This window comes from Protomyctophum parallelum, assembly GCF_964188405.1.
Source record: "Protomyctophum parallelum genome assembly, chromosome: 18".
In the NCBI taxonomy this organism is placed as follows: Eukaryota; Metazoa; Chordata; class Actinopteri; order Myctophiformes; family Myctophidae; genus Protomyctophum; species Protomyctophum parallelum.
The window spans coordinates 22,954,238-22,972,723 of record NC_139716.1 but is presented as its reverse complement, the minus strand read 5'-3'; the positions used below and the strand labels follow the sequence as shown (position 1 = coordinate 22,972,723).

Sequence of the window (18,486 nt, the reverse complement as noted above, 5' to 3'; positions counted from 1 at the left end):
GAGAATCACTGCCAGAGACCTAAAATCTTCTCTTATGCATGGGGGTCCCTGGCATATCTTTTCAAATGGGGGTCCGCGGCCTAATTGGTGTCAATTTGGGGGATCCTTGACATGAAAAACATTGGGAACCACTGGTTTATATCCCCATCACTGTGTGACTAATAAAAAAAGAGTGCTTTCTAATTATCCATAGTGAAAACAGATGAATTTACTTCCATTACCTTTTAGTACACTACAAACTAAACAAAAGATTTGTGAATCCATTCATGAATGTCAATGTCAGCATCACGAATAACACTTTCCCTCCCGTTCACGAGTTGCTGTCGCGCGGCGGATAATCTTTTCAACACCACCATTACAAACGATCACATTTTAAAGTGGATTTTCACGAAACGGAACGACGATAACCGCATGCTTCTTCCAAAGGTTAGTGAAAAACTAGGAAGTCAGCGGGGGACTGCGATTAATTGCACACCTACAGGTTTATTTTCAATGCAGTTGTTTTTTCTATTTTTATTCAGCTTTCCTCTAACCATGACAGGGAGGGAGAAGAACTCATCCTTGATCTTCCTCAGCTCGCTGACACAAAGGATGTCCTTGTTGCCAAAGTCCACATACATCACTTCCACCTTCCTGCCCCCAGGATGTCCTGCACGCGACACAAACACACACACACACACACACACACACACACACACACACACACACACACACACACACACACACACACACACACACACACACACACACACACACACACACACACACACACACACACACACAAAAATGTCATCATTCATTCATTCAAGTTTTATTTATTCTCGAAATTACACTGAGTAATTTCAGTGTCGTCGAGTAATACAATATAAAAAAAGCATCACAATACGTCAGAACATCAATAAAAGGTATACATGTGAATTACTACATAGGTTACAAATAGAAGCCACAGTTACATATTGTGGGGATCTGTGTGCTCACCAAGGTTTTAAAACGACTCTCGATCTAAAAACAGTTACATATTGTGGGGGTCTGTATGCTCAGATTGCTCACCAAGGTTTTAAAACCACTCAAGGGTACCAATGTGGTCAATTTTAATGTTGTTTGCACGTCATTCCATGTATTAGGGCCACAGAAGCCAAAAGCAGATCTATGAGTCAGTCAGTCAGTCAAACACAGACAGACACACAGACACACGGACACACACACACACACACACACACACACACCTATGACCTTGGCCCTGCTCCAGCTGAGGTGGTTGTAGCGCGCCACACAAGCCTGCTGCAGCACGGGGCAGTAGAGCTGCAGGTCATGGTCTCTGGACTCAGGCAGGCTGGAGTAGAACTCCTGGAGCTTGTTGGAAAGCAGCAAGAACTCCATGCTGTCGACCTGGGGGGAGGGGGAGATGATGCAGCGTCATCATCACACATCAGCCAATCAAATCATCACATTCCATGCTACAGACACACAAAGCTGTGCATAAGAGGTCCTCAAAAAGAAAACCAAAATCACACCTGTGTGAAGTGATCTTATCATGGTACATCATGACATAAAATAGACACTATGGGCTCCAATTTCGTTTGATCTTTCTAAATACACTGTTTTGGGATTTAGCAGTGGGGAAGGGGTGTTCCCCCACTAAAGTTGGTATTTTAGTTACCTGTCTAAATCCCTAAAACACCTCCGTTACCCGTTATATTATGCATAGGTGTGGTTTGGGCGTTACAATTAAACCAATCACCAGTCCACGTGTCATTGCCTTTAAGTGCCTCTTTTTCTTTTTTTTTTCTCCCACCCCACAGAGCCAAGAACACTTGTCTTTTCATTAAGTCACAACTCACTGAAAACTCGCTCAAAATGGGTACAGACGCTATGGTGTGCTATTCATGAGAATATAATGCAAATCACAAACCAGGATATTCCTTATACACCAGCTCTCTTTATTCTGGGTGACCCATCGCCACTAAAACACCTCCCTGCACCTCTAGCTGACTGGATTCAAACAGCATTAATGGTGGGCAGGAAGATCATTGTTAAGGAATGGAAGCCTGAGGTTTTACCTCCAGCACATGTATGGTTCACTCAGCTCGGTATTGTGGCTGCTTTGGAGAGGTTATCCTTTAAGATGAATAATCAGTTGGATAAATATGATCTGAAGTGGGACGTGTTCCTCAGTCATGTTGCAGGTCCCTTGGTGTGATCCATGGTCAGGCAATGCCCTCTTGATTGTTTATTGATTGATATCATATTGATGATGCTGTGTTTGGTCGTGTAAATAATGTAAACTATTTTCACATTTTAATTAGATTTTTCCTTTATTTTCCTTTATTTTTATTTTTATTTGTTTATCTTATCTATCTTGTCTGTCCATGAATACGTACTCTGCTGTTGTTGCTTATGTTTGTATTGTAGGTTTTCTGTTTTATGTCTTTGTAAAAAATCTAAAATAAAGTACTGATCATAAAAAACTCACTAAAAATGTCAAAATTCTGTGTAAACTATGAAATTAGGGCTTTCATTTGTTATATAGATCGTGCGTGTAGGTCGTCTCTACGGAATGGTATGAAGCGAAAAGGAAAGTTCGGTAAATACATAGAATACCGGAGAATAAGGAGAGATGACGCAGCCTGCACTAGCGGACATCTCCATGCAGGCGCGCGGTGCCCCGTGCGCGCCGCTCTTTACCAAACTAATTTGGCATTACGGGTGCTTCGAAACTCGACTATCGCTTTCCCAAATGTGTGTGACACATTTGGGAAAGCTGGATATAGGAGGGGCTAGCGGCCCTCAAAAAGTATAGTACTAGAAACGTGTGTGTGTGTCTCTGTCTCTCTCTCGTCTGTCTGTCTGTCTGTCTGTCTGTCTGTCTGTCTGTGCATGCGTGCGTGCGTGCGTGCGTGCGTGCGTGCGTGCGTGCGTGCGTGCGTGCGTGCGTGCGCTACCAGTTGTATGTAGAAGTCAGAGGGGCTGTTGATATGGGTGACCACTGCGTTGCATTCTCTGCCGACCTTGGGGTAGGTACAAGGGTAGTACTGCAGAGGAGTCCTACTGGAGGGCAGTGACGTGTAGAACCTGAGGAGGACGGGAGAGGGACGGCAGGTATTACTAACATTTGAAGCTTATATTACACTTTCAGTTCTTTAACCATTAACCCTCTAAGACCCAGCGTTGCTTTTTAGCAACAATTTTATTTTATTTTATTACCAATCTTTTTTTTTTTTTTTCTGTTCTTTTTTCACCTAAATGTCATCAGTGATGTTCATTGCAATGCAATGCGTGTCTTTTTGAGCCGTGCTAACTCCAACAATTGACTTTAGGACCTAAAGGGGCCATACACAAGGAAGTGAACGGCTGTGCGCAGCATTGCGCAAAACATGTGTTAATGGGTTTTACTTTTAACTAAGTCAATGGTTCTTTCTAAATAAAAAATCTAAACTAAACTAAAAAGAGAGAGACAGAAGCCTCAGAGCAGACCTGGCCACCTCCATGAAGATGAGGTATTCTCTCACAGAGATGGGCACTTCGCTGGCTCTGTCCATGGACGCCTTCCTGAGGTCCACCAGCAGACAGTCCTTGTCCTGTCCGTACAGCTGCATCTCCACGGCCGCCGAGCCCACCACAGCACGGAACTCATCGCGAGCCTCCCTGCTCCAGCCTCGAGCCTGGGCACAGGCACGCGCACACGCACACACACACGCACACACACACAAAATAGTCAACATTTTGTCCACCACCACGTGTATCTGTTGTGTGGACAAAGCCATTTAACTCATTAAAAGGACCACTTCACCACGTTTCAACCTAGCTTCATATACCAGTCCTCACTAATGTTGATGATAAAATGCCACAATTTTTTGTCTCTGTCTTGTGTCTCATAGGAGGGCTGTGAGCAGTTCAGAAACCCGTCCACCGGCCCAGGCCGTGGCGTAACGGTCTGGGCACCTGACTGGTAATCCAGTCGCAGTGTGCCGCGGGTTCGACTCCCGAGCCCGACACGGCCTTTACTGCATGTCATCCCCCCATCTCTCTCCCGTTTCCTGTCAGCCTACTGTCTGTCCCTTCAAAAATCAATAAAAGGCGTAAGCCGCAAAAAAATATCTTGAAAAAAAAAAAAAAAAGAAACCCGTCCACCAGTGACATTATTTGAATAGCCAACGCTAAAATCGAAAATTAACAGATGCTTTCCCGGTTTTAATGGGTTAATGCGCCACCCGAGAAATCGAGAAGGGAATTCATAATTTGTGTATAATTGATTTAATCGATAAATGTTGCACCCAGAGTTGTCATGTCTGCTTATTATTAAGCGAATTTTCTGTAAAGTGGCTTGTAAATATTTAGAGTTGTCGACTCGGGCTGATACCACCCAGCTCAAGTACTCGGTACTCGGAACCAGCCCCGATACTCTGACCCAAGTACCAAAACATTTAATTGACACTAGTTAGAACAAAATGATTTATTGCTAATAAGCTAAATAAAAAAATTGGAATTTGATATTTTTTCAAAAATCGTTTCAGGCCGATTGTGATTGTGGTAATTGAATTTTACAGCATCATTACAAGTACAAGGCATGACAATGAAATTAAATCAGAAGAAAAAGGGGGTAAAATAAGTAGTTAGTAAACATATATAAAAAGTACTCGTATCGGTACTCGGTATCGGCGAGTACTAAACATGTTGTACTTGTACTCGTACTCGGTCTGAAAAAATAATAATCGGGACAACTCTATAAATATTGGTAGCACCCATAGTATAATGTCAGTGTTCCTACCAAGTCAACGGGGATCAGGTCCTTGAGGGAGCATTTGATAGCTTGAGGAGCAAAGTATCTCAGCTCATCCTGCAGCAACGTGGGAGCCTTCCTCACGTGCTCGTTAACAGCCTCCAGCATGGACTCATCGTTCACCGTCATCCCCGTCTCACTGGGTGATGGTGGCGGCGGGACGAAGCAGTTGAGGAGAGAACAAAGTTTGGATGATTAAAAGAGTAGTGCAAGGGAATACAAGAATACGCTCGCCTTTCACAATATAGTAGTGTAGTCACAATGTAGTACGTACAGTCCGAATCGGATGTCCTTGGTGAAGCCGTAGTCCGGGAGGAAGAGCCTGAGGCAGGAGAGCTTTGTGACGGGGCAGGACGTCACCACCTCCTGGGTGTCCCTCTGGATGATCTCTAACACCGTAGCCCGACACCACACGTCTTCCTTGGCATACACAAACACCACACTGCCTGGAGAGGAGAGGAGGACACATTAACCACACACACACACACATATAAACCAATGTGGGATATGTTAGTAGACAGTACACCTTTACAAACACATTGGTGAAGAAGATTCTTGGTAAGAAATGTATTCCCAGGTTTTATTAATATCCCCTGACTACATGTGAATGGGTGAATGTAATCCACAATCCTTGTGGACTCGTGCAATATGGTCAGTTTGGTCACTGCACCTTAGTCTATATATATAGTCTAATATTGTCTATTCTTTATTGATCACTTATAATATCCTTATTTATTTATTTATTTAATGTCTACTGCTCTTACTGCATTTACTTACTGACCTGCACTTGATGCATCACTTTTCATGTTTGCACTTTGCAGATGTATTGTACTGTACTTGTACTGTACTTTTACAATGAATTGAATCTCATCTCATCATCTCTCATCTATGTAAAACGTCTTGGATAAAGGTGCTATATAAATGCACCATTTACGCGCGCACGCACGCACGCACGCACCAGTCTTAATGGTGTCTCCAAGAGAGAAAAGGCTCCCGTCTTCGCTGCAGTTGTCGCTGATCTTCCTGGTGAGACGGATGTTCTGCTTCCTCTCGGTCAGGTAGCGCACGTAGAAATGGTTGGGGCTTTCCACGTGGATAACCTGAACCAACTGGCGCTCTGGAAGAGACACATGATGAGATGCTTCATCTGTACGTGTGTGGAATTTATCTGGTTTCACTAAGAACACATAATACAAATAATGTTTATGTACAGAAACCTCTTTAACACAATCCCTCATGTCTCCATAGGCGGTAACGTGAGGCCAGTGCCGACAGAATGAACGATATAAGCAGAGAAGGAGGAGCGCTATCTGGTCCCGAATGACCCTGAAGTGATAATCGTCCATTGTTGTGCCAGGCTCGCGGAAGTGTTCTAGCGCCAATCGTCTTAGAATATTCTGGCCGACAGTGATGATATACAGTACACAGTCGAGTGGCATTTCCTCCAAACAGTACCTGTCCTACATGCCTGTTTGGCAGGCGTTGTTCCCGCTTTCTTTTTCCCCATGGCGGTCTTCCTCTTATTGCTGGCCGTACCAGGAGCAGTGGTTGGGAGAGTGGGGTGAGACGGAGCTGCAAGGAGGACCAGAGAGAGGTTCCACATGTCTGACACAGAATGTTTAAACGGTGATTAACCGTTTTAAATCAGTGGTTTTCAACCTTTTTTCATATCAAGGTCTATTTGGTTACCAACTCTCCATTTAGCTGGTCCCCTCAAGGACCATTGGTGGTCGCCGGACCACTGGTTGAGAACCACTGATAAAAATGACCCTAGTAATATAATTTCTTGACCAGGGTCAGCAAATTATATCATTTCCTCTCTACACCAAGTCTCTTCGCCAAAAAATAGCTGATCTACCATACAAGCTCACTACGCCTCGTAATGCATTCTAAGTTTGTAGATCAGCTATTTTTTGGGATGTTTTCCCATTATGAAATGTCCAGAATAGGGAACACTACTAGGGCACTAGTGTTTAATAATTATAATTCTTCCTTTACTTTGCCATTTTCATCATTTACATTTTAGGCATTTAGTTAAGTGCTCTTTTATAAAACATTTATTCTGTGATGGTTGAGCTCTAGAGGTGGTCTCCCTGTTCAGAGTTGCTGGCTCTCACCTTTCACATATTTATGGCCAGTCCAGCGAGGCAATTCTGGAAGAAATTAAAAGCATATATTGAACGCACATCAAAAACACATCATTGAGGCAGTGGTTCCATTACAAAATGTATTGTCAAAATCGTTTTCATGTTAAAAAATGTTCATACATTTTCAAACGTTAAAAAAATAATAATAAGATGATCTACAAGCTTACACGTCACGCGTGGCAATGTTTTTTTTCTTTAAAGCAGGCTATATTATTAAATGTGTCAGTCATTTCTTTGTATATTCAAGTCATATCTGCCCTGTGCAATTTGTGATTATGAAGCCTAAAACCAAACAAAAAAAACATTAACCCTCCCTCTAACCTTCCTCCATCATCTCCTCCTCTTCAATAACCTCCTCCACCAAGACGTCCGGTGGTCCGGTGGTGTCGGCGTTAGTGGGACCACGCTGCTGCCGCCGGCCGAGGCCGGCCTTGGGGGAGTGAGGTGGTGGTGGTGGTCCCGGTGGTCCAGGCCTTTGGGTGGAGCAGCGACCACCCGCTCTGCCACCACCAGCCCTCCTCCTGAAGAACTCTCTGCGGCGAACGGGAGGGGGTTCGTAGCAGTCCCGAGGGGGGACCTTTCTGCTGGAGGCCTCCTGCTGCTGCCGGGGGAATTTCTCCTCTGACAAACTGACAAGGAACAGAGGAACTTCATTCCAATATTACTGCCTAGGGTGTTTTCATTGAATTCATGGAATAACCCAGTGGTTTTCAACCAGTGGTCCTTGAGGGGGTTCCAGGTGGTCCCCAGCTAAATGACGGAGAGTTGGTAAACAAATGGACCCTTATATAAATCTTTAACTATTGAGAGCATACAATGAAACCAATTGGACCGTAATAGAGTCAATTTGGTTTCATGTTAAATTATTGTTAAACATCTGGCATCTACATGTGTACACAATTAGAGAATGTAGAAGAATTGCCATTTTGATCCTGTGTGTGCCTGTTCTCACTCATTTTGGACAAACTCTTATCCAATTAACAGGAAGTTAACAGGAAACAGACTCTACTGGCCCAATAGTTATGTTCATGCATGGGACCCGAATGGAAACAAGACCGCAAGTTCTTTCTTCGGTGCTGTCCTTTTGGACCAAATGTGCTTTACTGTACTGTTTGCATGTTATTGTCTAATAAAATGATCAATCAAACAATGCGTCGTTTTGGAGGTTTGGGAACTCACGTTTTGGGTTCACCCGCTTGGAGCTTCAGATACAGGTCCAGACACTTGGTCACACTGTCTGCCTGGAGTACACAGCTGGAACACACACACACACACACACACGCACATATTCACTGTGTGAATGTGTATGTGTGTGTGTGTGTGTGTGTGTGTGTGTGTGTGTGTGTGTGTCTGCCCACACGCACATGCATGGGTGCATGCGTCATTTTACACTTGGTTGAATGCTGAAAATAGAAGATCTACAAGCTTACAACATGTCGCAGCACGACACATTGTGACCTTGTAAAATCAGCCATTACCACTACATCAAGGCCCACCAAAATCTTATATTTAGTCGACTAAAACTAGACACTAAAACATTCCAGGTGACTAAAATGTGACTAAAACTAAATGAAAACTATTCAAGGGACTGTCACTAAAACTAAAATCTACATTTGCTGTCAAAATCAACACAGAACTCCAATGACTCTCACCTCAGTCCAGAGTCTATATTAATACAGGACATATCAACACTCTGGACATCCACTGGTCTCTGCAAGATCTCCAGCACCTGACACGCACACGCACACACACACGCACACATATATGAGTGCAGAAGCAATTGTATGCTGTATGGGCCACAGTAGCAGTCACAATCTCCCAACCACTTCTTATTTTCTACCAGACAAACTGACAGCTAACCTTTATAAGAGATGCCTGGGTCATCTGCAGTACTATCGTGGAATTCTGAATCAATCAGATGAGGCAATAGGACTCTAGACAATATTCTAGGCTGTGACGGTTATGATTTAATTTATATAATATCACGGGGAGAAGTATGAGGGGAAAAAAAAACTATAGATTATGTAGTTACAGTATGCCATGTTTTATCCCATTCCAAAAAGAGTAGCACCCTGTACCGTTTCCATGCTGCAGTATCTCTCCAGGGCAGCGCTGCACCCCCCTGGCTTACCGTGTCTACGTTGCAGCAGCTCTCCAGAGCATGGCAGCTCTGCACCCCCCTGGCTTACCGTGTCTACGTTGCAGCAGCTCTCCAGAGCGTGGCAGCTCTGCACCCCCCTGGCTTACCGTGTCTATGTTGCAGTAGCTCTCCAGAGCGTGGCAGCTCTGCACCCCCCTGGCTTACCGTGTCTATGTTGCAGTAGCTCTCCAGAGCGTGGCAGCTCTGCACCCCCCTGGCTTACCGTGTCTATGTTGCAGTAGCTCTCCAGAGCGTGGCAGCTCTGCACCCCCCTGGCTTACCGTGTCTACGTTGCAGTAGCTCTCCAGAGCATGGCAGCTCTGCACCCCCCTGGCTTACCGTGTCTACGTTGCAGTAGCTCTCCAGAGCATGGCAGCTCTGCACCCCCCTGGCTTACCGTGTCTACGTTGCAGTAGCTCTCCAGAGCGCGGCAGCTCCGCACCCCCCTGGCCTTCTGCGTGGCGATCTCCAGCTCTTTCATCCTCCTCTCGATCAGCGACACCTCCGTGTTGGTGGAGTAGAAGAAAGACTCCAGGCTGGCCAGGTCACACAACAATGTGTCTTTCCTGTTGTTGGCACAGAAATTACACATAATGTAAATCAGTGGTTTTCAACCCTTTTCATATCAAGGCCCATTATTTATTCTGCATTTGAGCCACGGACCACCATTTGATGACATTTAGCCTCTCAGATCCAAAACTAAGTAACAAACTAAAGATTATGTCCACATTTCCATGCTGTATTGATGTTGGTACCATTAGGAGAGATAACAGGCAAACGATAAAAACAACAATTGATTCAAGGGGCACGGTGGCACAGTTGGTAGTGCTGTCGCCTCACAGCTAGAAGGTCCTGGGTTCGAATCCCGCTCGGGACGCTGTGGGTGCTGGCGACGTGTTTCCTCCTCCACGTCATCAGTGTCCATACCCAAGGTGGGGTTGGCGAAAGGGCCTTTCTGTGTGGAGTTTGCATGTTCTCCCCGTGTCCCCTAGGGTAGGTACCCTCACAAAAAACATGCAGTAATCTCTAAACTGCCAGCCGGGGCGCCTGGGGAAAGGAACTGTTTGGAATAACGTGTTCCTTCCACGCGCTACATCTAAACAGGGAAACTCCCCCCTGTCAGGTGTAAAGGAGCAACTTGGACACTCAGGCATGAAGGAAGCATGAGTTCAAGTCCGTTGCTCTCCCCATGTCCCCCATATATGGGGACTAGGTTGGCGGAGGGTGTGTAGTTAACACATTAACCTGGTCTAATTGTTGCACAGTTATTTAATAAATAATTCAGTGCATTTATATCTGTGTTTGTTACATTTTGTTTTACAAAGTTGGGAAAGTAATGTTTAAGTCAAGCCTTGATGTTGCCTTACACAAAATAATGATTCCAGACTCCACACAGTGAGCCATACAGCTTAATAGGTTATTACGTTTCTTTGTGGGGGGGTATCGGATCGGTACTCTGTATCGGCAGATACTGGACCCCCATGTATCGAAATCGGTATTGAATGCCAAAAAGCCGGATCGGTGCATCCCTAGTGTGTAGCGCCCAGGATCACATTAGATAATTGACACAGGGGTGAAGAATGGGTTACAAAATCGTGGGATAAAATAACAAAAAAATAATTCCTCTACATTCTCTAATTGTGCACATGCAGATGCAATTATTAAACTCCTGGGAGTGTAAAATGAAACCAAATAGATCCTCGACATGAAAAACGTTGAGAACCACTGACATAGAAACATAGGTTTATCATAAAACTGTCATGATTTAGAAGGGCTTTGTAGAATCTGGTCTCAGGTTGGTCACATGGGTTAAAATTGGCCTCATGATGGTGCTCTAGCAGCCCATTTGGGACGACAAGTATAAAAAATGTCATAATATTGAACTGTACCTCTTATAGATCAGTTTAACGGCCCTGTCGACAACTTCGTTGATGGCATTATGCAGCCGTGCTTTCTCCCTGGTCACCTGCACCTTCCGGCCAGTCAGCAGAGTCTGGATATAAAGGGCAGAACAGTAGAATGCACACTGTACAAAAATGTTGATTGTCTAACTCCCATGTGTAGGGCAGATCACCCCTACTGGAGTCCACAACTCCTTGACTGCAACCTAGTGGTTTGGGAGGGTAGTTAGCTTATGCAGACAGAAATAACTTGTTTAATTCTGACCAAGCGTTTCCATTTTAACTGCTGGAGTGTTTAGCCTAATATTTCTTATGTCAAAAAAACATCTCTTGAATTCACATGTGAGAGACAATAGTCTAAGAAATAATATAAGTATTGATTTATTACTGTTGAATAGCAAAGCCTCCTAGAAATAGTTAGAAAAATCTGAAAAAAAAGATCCCTGATGTCATCAATATTAAGCACATATGGGAATGCCGATATATGGAGATCCTTGACATCATCAATATTGGCCTGCTACTTCTGACCTCAAACCCTTAGATCTCCATATATGGAGCTGACCTGTTCTGACATTCCATATGTTGATCCTTCCCCAGCCTTCCTCTTCAATGTCTCCCTTTTGACTGATACCATTTAAAGTCTAGACGGGCCTGCCCCAAAGTTATTAGTGCAGCCGTGCCCGGCGGCCGGCAAAAACTAGAGTTCTCAACAGGCCCGAAAATTAAGGCCCGGCCCTACCTGGGCCCTCATAAAACCCTGTACACTGGCCCCGCTGTCACCCTTAGATCTCCATATACAGTATGGAGCTGACCTGTTCTGACATTCCATATGATCTGACCCCCCATGCCAAAGCACCAGCACTGGCCCAGCAGTCTGCCATCACCCAGGCGGATGCATCTACTATCACCTCTCAATTTCTTCCAATCCATCTCCCTTGGGAAACGTTGTGACAGTTGCTTGAAGTTCGGTGACCATTAACAACCCGTATAAGACAACATTTTCTAAATTTCATAATGCTTTAAGTAGCATGTGACGTATCAAACTAGGGGATTTTCATGATTCTGAATCCATTTCAAGCATTAGTTTTGCACAAAAAACACTCCTTACCCTCCCAAATGTCTTTTTTTTTTTTTTTAATATCTATGCATTTGGGAAAGTGTCTCTCTCTCTCTCCCTCCCTCCCACCCCCCATCTCACCTGGTGGATGTGCTGTAGCTGGCTCATATTCTCTGCAGCCCGGGCCAGTCCTTCTTCCAAGGCCTTCTCTATTTTCCCCACAGCAAAAGGCTAAAGGAAACGCATATTTAAATAAATAAATCACACCTGTGTGAACTGAGTGGTGCAACTCCCCTCTCCCCCCCCCCCCCTCCTCTCTCTCTCTCTCTCTCTCTCTCTCTCTCTCTCATTAGCAGGCAACAGTACAGCACTATCTCTCTTTCTGGCACAACAGCGCCCCTACTGGTACTCATACTCGTGCTAATTAACACATACATAGTTGAACACATACATAGTTGAACACATAGGCGGACACGGACATTGCTGTTCCTTGGAGTGGTTGCACCACTCAAAAAGACAAATAAATGGGCCATTAAAGGTTCTCTAAATCAACCAAGTGGATGGCAGAGTCCTCACCACACCAAAATAATAGTACACTGACGTCAGTGTGAATGCCCACATGATTATCATCATTGTGCTTGGTGTGGACCAGTGGTTCTCAAACGTTTTCATGTCAAGGACCCCCTAGCCTAAAGTAATGTGTATCCAGTCGCGGACCCTCCATCTGTAAAGATTTTGTGCCACGAAGGACCCCATACAAGATTTGTGGTGTTAAAAATGTCCATAGAAATATATATTCTAACATTTTCAAAAAATTACAATATTTCTTTTGGAAAAAAGATTACCCTGGTGACACTCTGAGAACCCCTGCCCACCCCTGGCCAAGATACCTGTGACTGCTACTTGACAATTCACCCGTTATTTACCAGTGGTTAACTAGGCTCCTTTGCTTTGTAATGTTATTATTTACCTTTTCTTCACTAGACAGGGGGCAGCTTTTGAATGCTGCTGTCAGCGCAGCTTAAATGCTATACATATAATGTAATTAGAGATGTCCTGATACTGTATCGGTATCAGAAAAGTATCAGATTTGGTCATATCGGTTCATATCGGTATCTGCAAATATGCCAGTCTAACCACAGATCTGACACAGGGGTAAGGGGTTGACACTATATCAGGTAAATAAAATGTTGGGGCATGTGGAGTTTGATTTGGAGTTGCCCAAACTGCAAGTGCACATTTGAGTGAGGAGTCTGCTATAAACACAACACGAGATATAATAGCTAGATAGCTATGCACACTATTCCCGGTCGGTGGACTTCAAAATAAGATATTTTTTATTTTTGTATTATTATAAATATTAGTCTCTGGTATCGGTATTCGGTATCGGCTAACACAGAAATTGATTGTATCGGGATCGGAAACGTAAAAAGTGTATCGGGACATCCCTAAATGTAATGTAATGTTATTTACCCGTGGTAAAATAGGCTCCTCTGTAATGGCGTGGTTCTTGGTCTCTGGTGGGGGCCGGCGGCCATGTCTGAGATGTCTGCTCTCTCTGTTGTTGCCACGGCCGCTGCAGCTGTTTACAACACACATCAAAACGGATAAAGGCCACACACACAAACAGACACACACACACACACACACACACACCGCGTCAGTCGCATTATGTATCCATGCATGGTGCAAAGCTCATTTATCGACCACAAAACATATTCATGTCAAAGACCTCCACTATTTAAAAGAGAGTTTGGCGCTAGCCATGAGGGAGAATAAATTGACTTTTATAGAGCCTAACTAAATTCGGCCCTAGAACAACTCCAAAACCGACTTTGTTTCGGCTCTAAAATAGCAGTATGAATCTGCCCTTATCTGACATGACAGACGATACCTTCTCTTCTTGTTCATTGTGGCGGTGTAGATGAGGCCGATCACTCTGGTGTCCACCTCCATATCCCCCACGCCATTCTTGGGCAGGTCTGATTCAACCTGGAAAGAAAGATTAGCATCATTTCACCCTCCAGAAAAACACTTGAAATTCCTTGATTATGCAGGCTAAATTCCTTGATTATGCGGGCTAAAATCCTTGATTATGCTTACAGATGTGTGAAAAGTTCATATGTGGAATATGCGAAAAGTTCAAAACTATGTGGGGTTTTTATGCGAGTTTATGAGGTGAAATATGCGTTAAGTTTGTGCGATTATGCGACCTTTTTGAAAAAATGAAATCTGTGCCATTTGTCTGATTATACGCAGTAAATTATGCAATCGCACAATCGCATTTTTCTGGAGGGTCTAATGGTTGAATTAAGACATACAGTTGATCATAAGTGGTTAAACTACCTTGCAATCTGGACACAGGATGCGGTTTCCCACCTCCATGGAGATGACACAGGCGGTGCAGAAGATGTGTCCACACAGCAACACCAGGGGCAGGTTGGCATGATCTGTTGCGTCATCCTCTCCAAAAACACAACATCATAATAATAACCAGTAAGACGCCCTGAGGGTGAGTGCCCGCATCCGCCTGGGTAAAGGCTGGGCGAGCGCTGGCGCTTTGGCATGGGGGGGGTCAGATCAATATATGGAATTACGTACTGGAATGAATTATGTACTGGCCATATATGCAACATGTCTTGAGTCTACAGGGTTTGAGGTCAGATCAACATATGGAATGTCGGAAGAGATCAGGTCAAAGTCATACAAGTCAATACAATTTGTCACACACGTTACCGCAGTGAAATTTGTTCTCCACATTTGACCCATCTCTTGGAGCGGTGAGTCCAACCCATTGATGCAGAGTGCCAAGCAGGGAGGCATTGGGTCCCATTTTTACAATCTTTGGTATGACCCGGCCAGGGATCGAACCCCCGACCTCCCAGTTTCAGGGCGGACACTAACCACAAGGCCACCGTCTCTCTGGTCATGGGGATCTAAGGGTTTGAGGTCAGTCTGAAGAACTGACTGACGGGAAATGCACAATTTCATAGTAAATGCGACCTGCGGTCGTATTAAATGAAAACAGTAATACAAAAATTACACCTGTGTGATATACATCATACATCATCTCATGAACAACTGAATTTATGTGATTGGTTGGTTAAATTTACATCATATTTGGCGGACATTTGACCTAATTTCTCCTTTCATTGTCCATGGCAAATATGAGACGTGTGGGGACAAGATGTAAGTCATATTTGGCAGACATTTGACCTAATTTCTCCATTAATTGTCAATGGCAAATATTGAGACGTGTGGGGACAAAAGCTGTATATAGGAGGGGCGCCCCTCAAAAGACACAGCCATCCTTCCTCTTCGATGTCTCCCTTTTGACAGTAAGACAGAGTTACGACAACTCCATTCACTTCAAGGTGCCAGTCCAATGACGACTCTTCTACATATACTTCTATTGGCGAATAGGGACACCGGAAGTTTACGGAATGCAGAGTCTATGGGCTCGCGCGAGTACATGAACCACGTGAACAGGCTGTTTTCTGCTCCCTCAATGTCGCAACTGTCTATGGCTCTGCTTCTGCTATGTTTCGCAAGAAATCTCGGGAAAGCTTGCCAATGCAATGCAATCCAATCACCCCTGTCGCCCTGTAGTGTACACTCAAGACACTGCCCCCGCTGCCACCATTAGATCTCCATATATGGAGCTGACCTGTTCTCACATTCCATATGTTGATCTGACCACATCAAACCCTATACATTCAAGACACGCTCCATATATGGCCAGTACAGAATTCATTCCATATGTTGATCTGACCCACCATGCCAAAGTGCCAGTGCTCGCCAGCAGTCTGCCGTCACCTAGGCGGATGCGTGCACATGACCTCGCCCCTATCCTTAGATCTCCATATATGGAGCTGACCTGTTCTGATTCAATAATGAATTATGATTCAATGTAAAAAAAGAAAATAAAAAGAAAACCGCTTATTCCTTTTCATACTTCTTTGCCGTAGCAACTGGGAGCCACGGGAGAGGGCCTATAAGAGCCACATGTGGCTCTAGAGCCGCAGGTTGCCTACCCCTGGCCTATATGGCCAGTACATCATTCAGAGAGTTGATCTGACCCCCAAATGCCAAAGCGCCAGCGCTTGCCCAGCAGTCTGCTGTCACCTGTGCACTTCTCGCCCTCAGGCGTCTTACTGGTTTTTAATCATTGTTTTGGATTGTTTTAGTCTCCTTCAGTGTCCTCCTCCTCATTCTTTTCCAAAAAGAATTATATGAAAATAAACATAAAAAGTATTAAAAAAAACACGGCCCCTCACGTATTTGAAGGACAATATCAGTCAACAGAATTTTTTTTTAGTGTTTTTGATTACCGTAATCTGGTTTTGAAGTTATACAATGGGTGTGTATGGGAAGGGGCTTTTGATTGATTGATTGAAATCTTTATTAACAGTTTGTAGAATTTACAGTACATTTTAAGCACAAACTCAATACAAAGACTGTCAACTGTGAGTGGACGACCCAATTAAGCATTACACTTGTTTACAACAGGGTCCACATTGTTCAATTCATCAAAAGGTAGGCTGGGGTAGCTCTGGTCCATATAGCCTTCTACTGCTTCTACGATTCTGCCCTGAAACGCATTAGAGCTATGGACCAGAGCTAGGGTAGCTAAAATGACCATCAAATATCTAAATATTGAAAGCAAGCAACTTAAAAACTGTCATGGGGTGTTCACATAAGACTGAGTAGACGATGCAATGACCAAAACTGTTTTTGAATGTGAAATAGCCCGTTAATTTACAAGAAGTCTAAGAATTGTTATTTTGATCAACGTTTGCCTGTTGTCTCTCCTATGCCAACAGCATGGAATTGTGGATAAAAAATTATCCACAATTAATTATCCAAAGACAACAAAATATTCTGTAGTTGGGGTCTGAGAGGCTAAATGTCATGGTGGTTCCGTGGCGTGGCTCAAATGTAGAATATGGACCTTGATATGAAAAGGGTTGCAAACCACTGGTTTAACTGAATTCAAACACCAAATATTGAGTCAACTAGAACGGCGAATATCCGCCATTGAACAGCACAAACGAAACGAACCTCGCAGCAAAATACGACAATTAAGGTAAAAATCTACCGAATTTACATACCAGGCAAAATGTAGCCAAGTCCACAGAAGTTGCAATTCAAGGAGTTGGGCGTTTCGTCCATGATATGATCCTCTCTGTCTGTGAGGAAAGTGTTTTACAGCAACGTTGTAAGCGAAATGAAGTCACTGTTAATCACTTTACAAACGGTGTTTGTTAGTTTCATTATTTATCACACACAGCCTACACAGGCACAGCTGAATTCTTCCAGCCAAGATGAAGTGTGAATCCTGCTGCTATACTCCAGGGGGCGCTGTTCTACCATGTCGTTGTGTTGGTCAAGCACATGCTTCCCAAACAGTTGGTCGGGACCTATTTTTTTACAGTCTATGGTCGGGACCCATCACCCATGTGTCCGGGGTAATAATTATAATTTGTTTTTCCCTTCAGAATAAAATTGAGAAAACAAGAAAATATCATGTTTTATTTTTAAACCTAAAATGAAACAACAGAACACGTACAGACCTGTTTTTTGTTATTCTGAATGTCTGTAAAGCATTGGAAATCAGCGGCTGTTTGCGCCTGTTTTCTAAAATAACGAGTAGCGGGGGCGGGAATCTAAATAACAAAATAACATTGTTAAAAAAGGACATTTTTAAGACTAGGCCTACTATCGTCAAAAGATTGACGTTGCTCCCATCTTCTGGCCACACATGATTACTACAATTACTAATAAGTATGCAACCTGACATGAGGCCATGGGCCAGAGCCCAGAATTTCATGATTCTGGTGGCAAGTTCTAATGACGATTTTATGTTCCCACATGCCCATGGTATCATTTAAGCCCTGGTAGCACTACCAAATTGGTAGCTTTCTACCTGTTACCACCACTTTTATATGAGAAATAACTCAAATTCACATTTTTATTCATTTTCATATCATATCCTTATAATACAATTGAATATGTCAAATCATGCCTGGAATTGATTGGTAATGACTTATAAAACATTGTAATACAGAAGAATGCCACTTGCAAATGCAAAAAGTTGGCATTCAGAGGACTTTTCAGAAAAATAGGCCACATTTCATCACAAAATGTGAAATTGGCACATGAGACTCTATGATGTTGTGAACAACTATTAAAAAGAAGATGATAAAAAGAGATTCTTGCCCTGATGAAGACCTGTTGGCAGTTGCCTTTTAATTTAATAAAGGCATTCCTCATTTTTTTAACCTTGTGTGCCCGGATCCTTCTCTTTTTATCATGTTTTGATCGTGTTTTTTGTGAGCACCTTTTTATCATTATCACATCCTGCTACCTCCATCGAGCACCTGGTTAGTTCCTCTTTCTTCTCTATTAAAAAGAAGAGAACAACTCAATGTCCAGTCACATAATGAGGCACATGCCACCAT

At 43.6% G+C, this 18,486-nt stretch overlaps 1 protein-coding gene across 1 annotated transcript in view; it reads right to left on the bottom strand.

Annotated features, from left to right (window-relative positions):
* LOC310875597 (RING finger protein 17-like) overlaps positions 1 to 17,398 on the bottom strand; it is a gene marked incomplete at both ends in the record, with an annotated part of 41,000 nt that extends 23,602 nt beyond the window's left edge. Inside the window, 18 exons of the mRNA XM_083788889.1 lie at positions 534 to 649; positions 1,227 to 1,389; positions 2,943 to 3,072; positions 3,475 to 3,662; positions 4,769 to 4,919; positions 5,055 to 5,226; positions 5,739 to 5,897; positions 6,236 to 6,352; positions 7,249 to 7,556; positions 8,107 to 8,181; positions 8,580 to 8,656; positions 9,465 to 9,633; positions 10,957 to 11,060; positions 12,167 to 12,256; positions 13,499 to 13,607; positions 13,920 to 14,017; positions 14,372 to 14,488; positions 17,321 to 17,398. Coding sequence (XP_083645015.1) covers positions 534 to 649; positions 1,227 to 1,389; positions 2,943 to 3,072; positions 3,475 to 3,662; positions 4,769 to 4,919; positions 5,055 to 5,226; positions 5,739 to 5,897; positions 6,236 to 6,352; positions 7,249 to 7,556; positions 8,107 to 8,181; positions 8,580 to 8,656; positions 9,465 to 9,633; positions 10,957 to 11,060; positions 12,167 to 12,256; positions 13,499 to 13,607; positions 13,920 to 14,017; positions 14,372 to 14,488; positions 17,321 to 17,398 — 2,421 coding nt within the window. The remainder of the gene's footprint in view (positions 1 to 533; positions 650 to 1,226; positions 1,390 to 2,942; positions 3,073 to 3,474; positions 3,663 to 4,768; positions 4,920 to 5,054; positions 5,227 to 5,738; positions 5,898 to 6,235; positions 6,353 to 7,248; positions 7,557 to 8,106; positions 8,182 to 8,579; positions 8,657 to 9,464; positions 9,634 to 10,956; positions 11,061 to 12,166; positions 12,257 to 13,498; positions 13,608 to 13,919; positions 14,018 to 14,371; positions 14,489 to 17,320) is intronic.
* Positions 17,399 to 18,486: the final 1,088 nt, after the last annotated feature.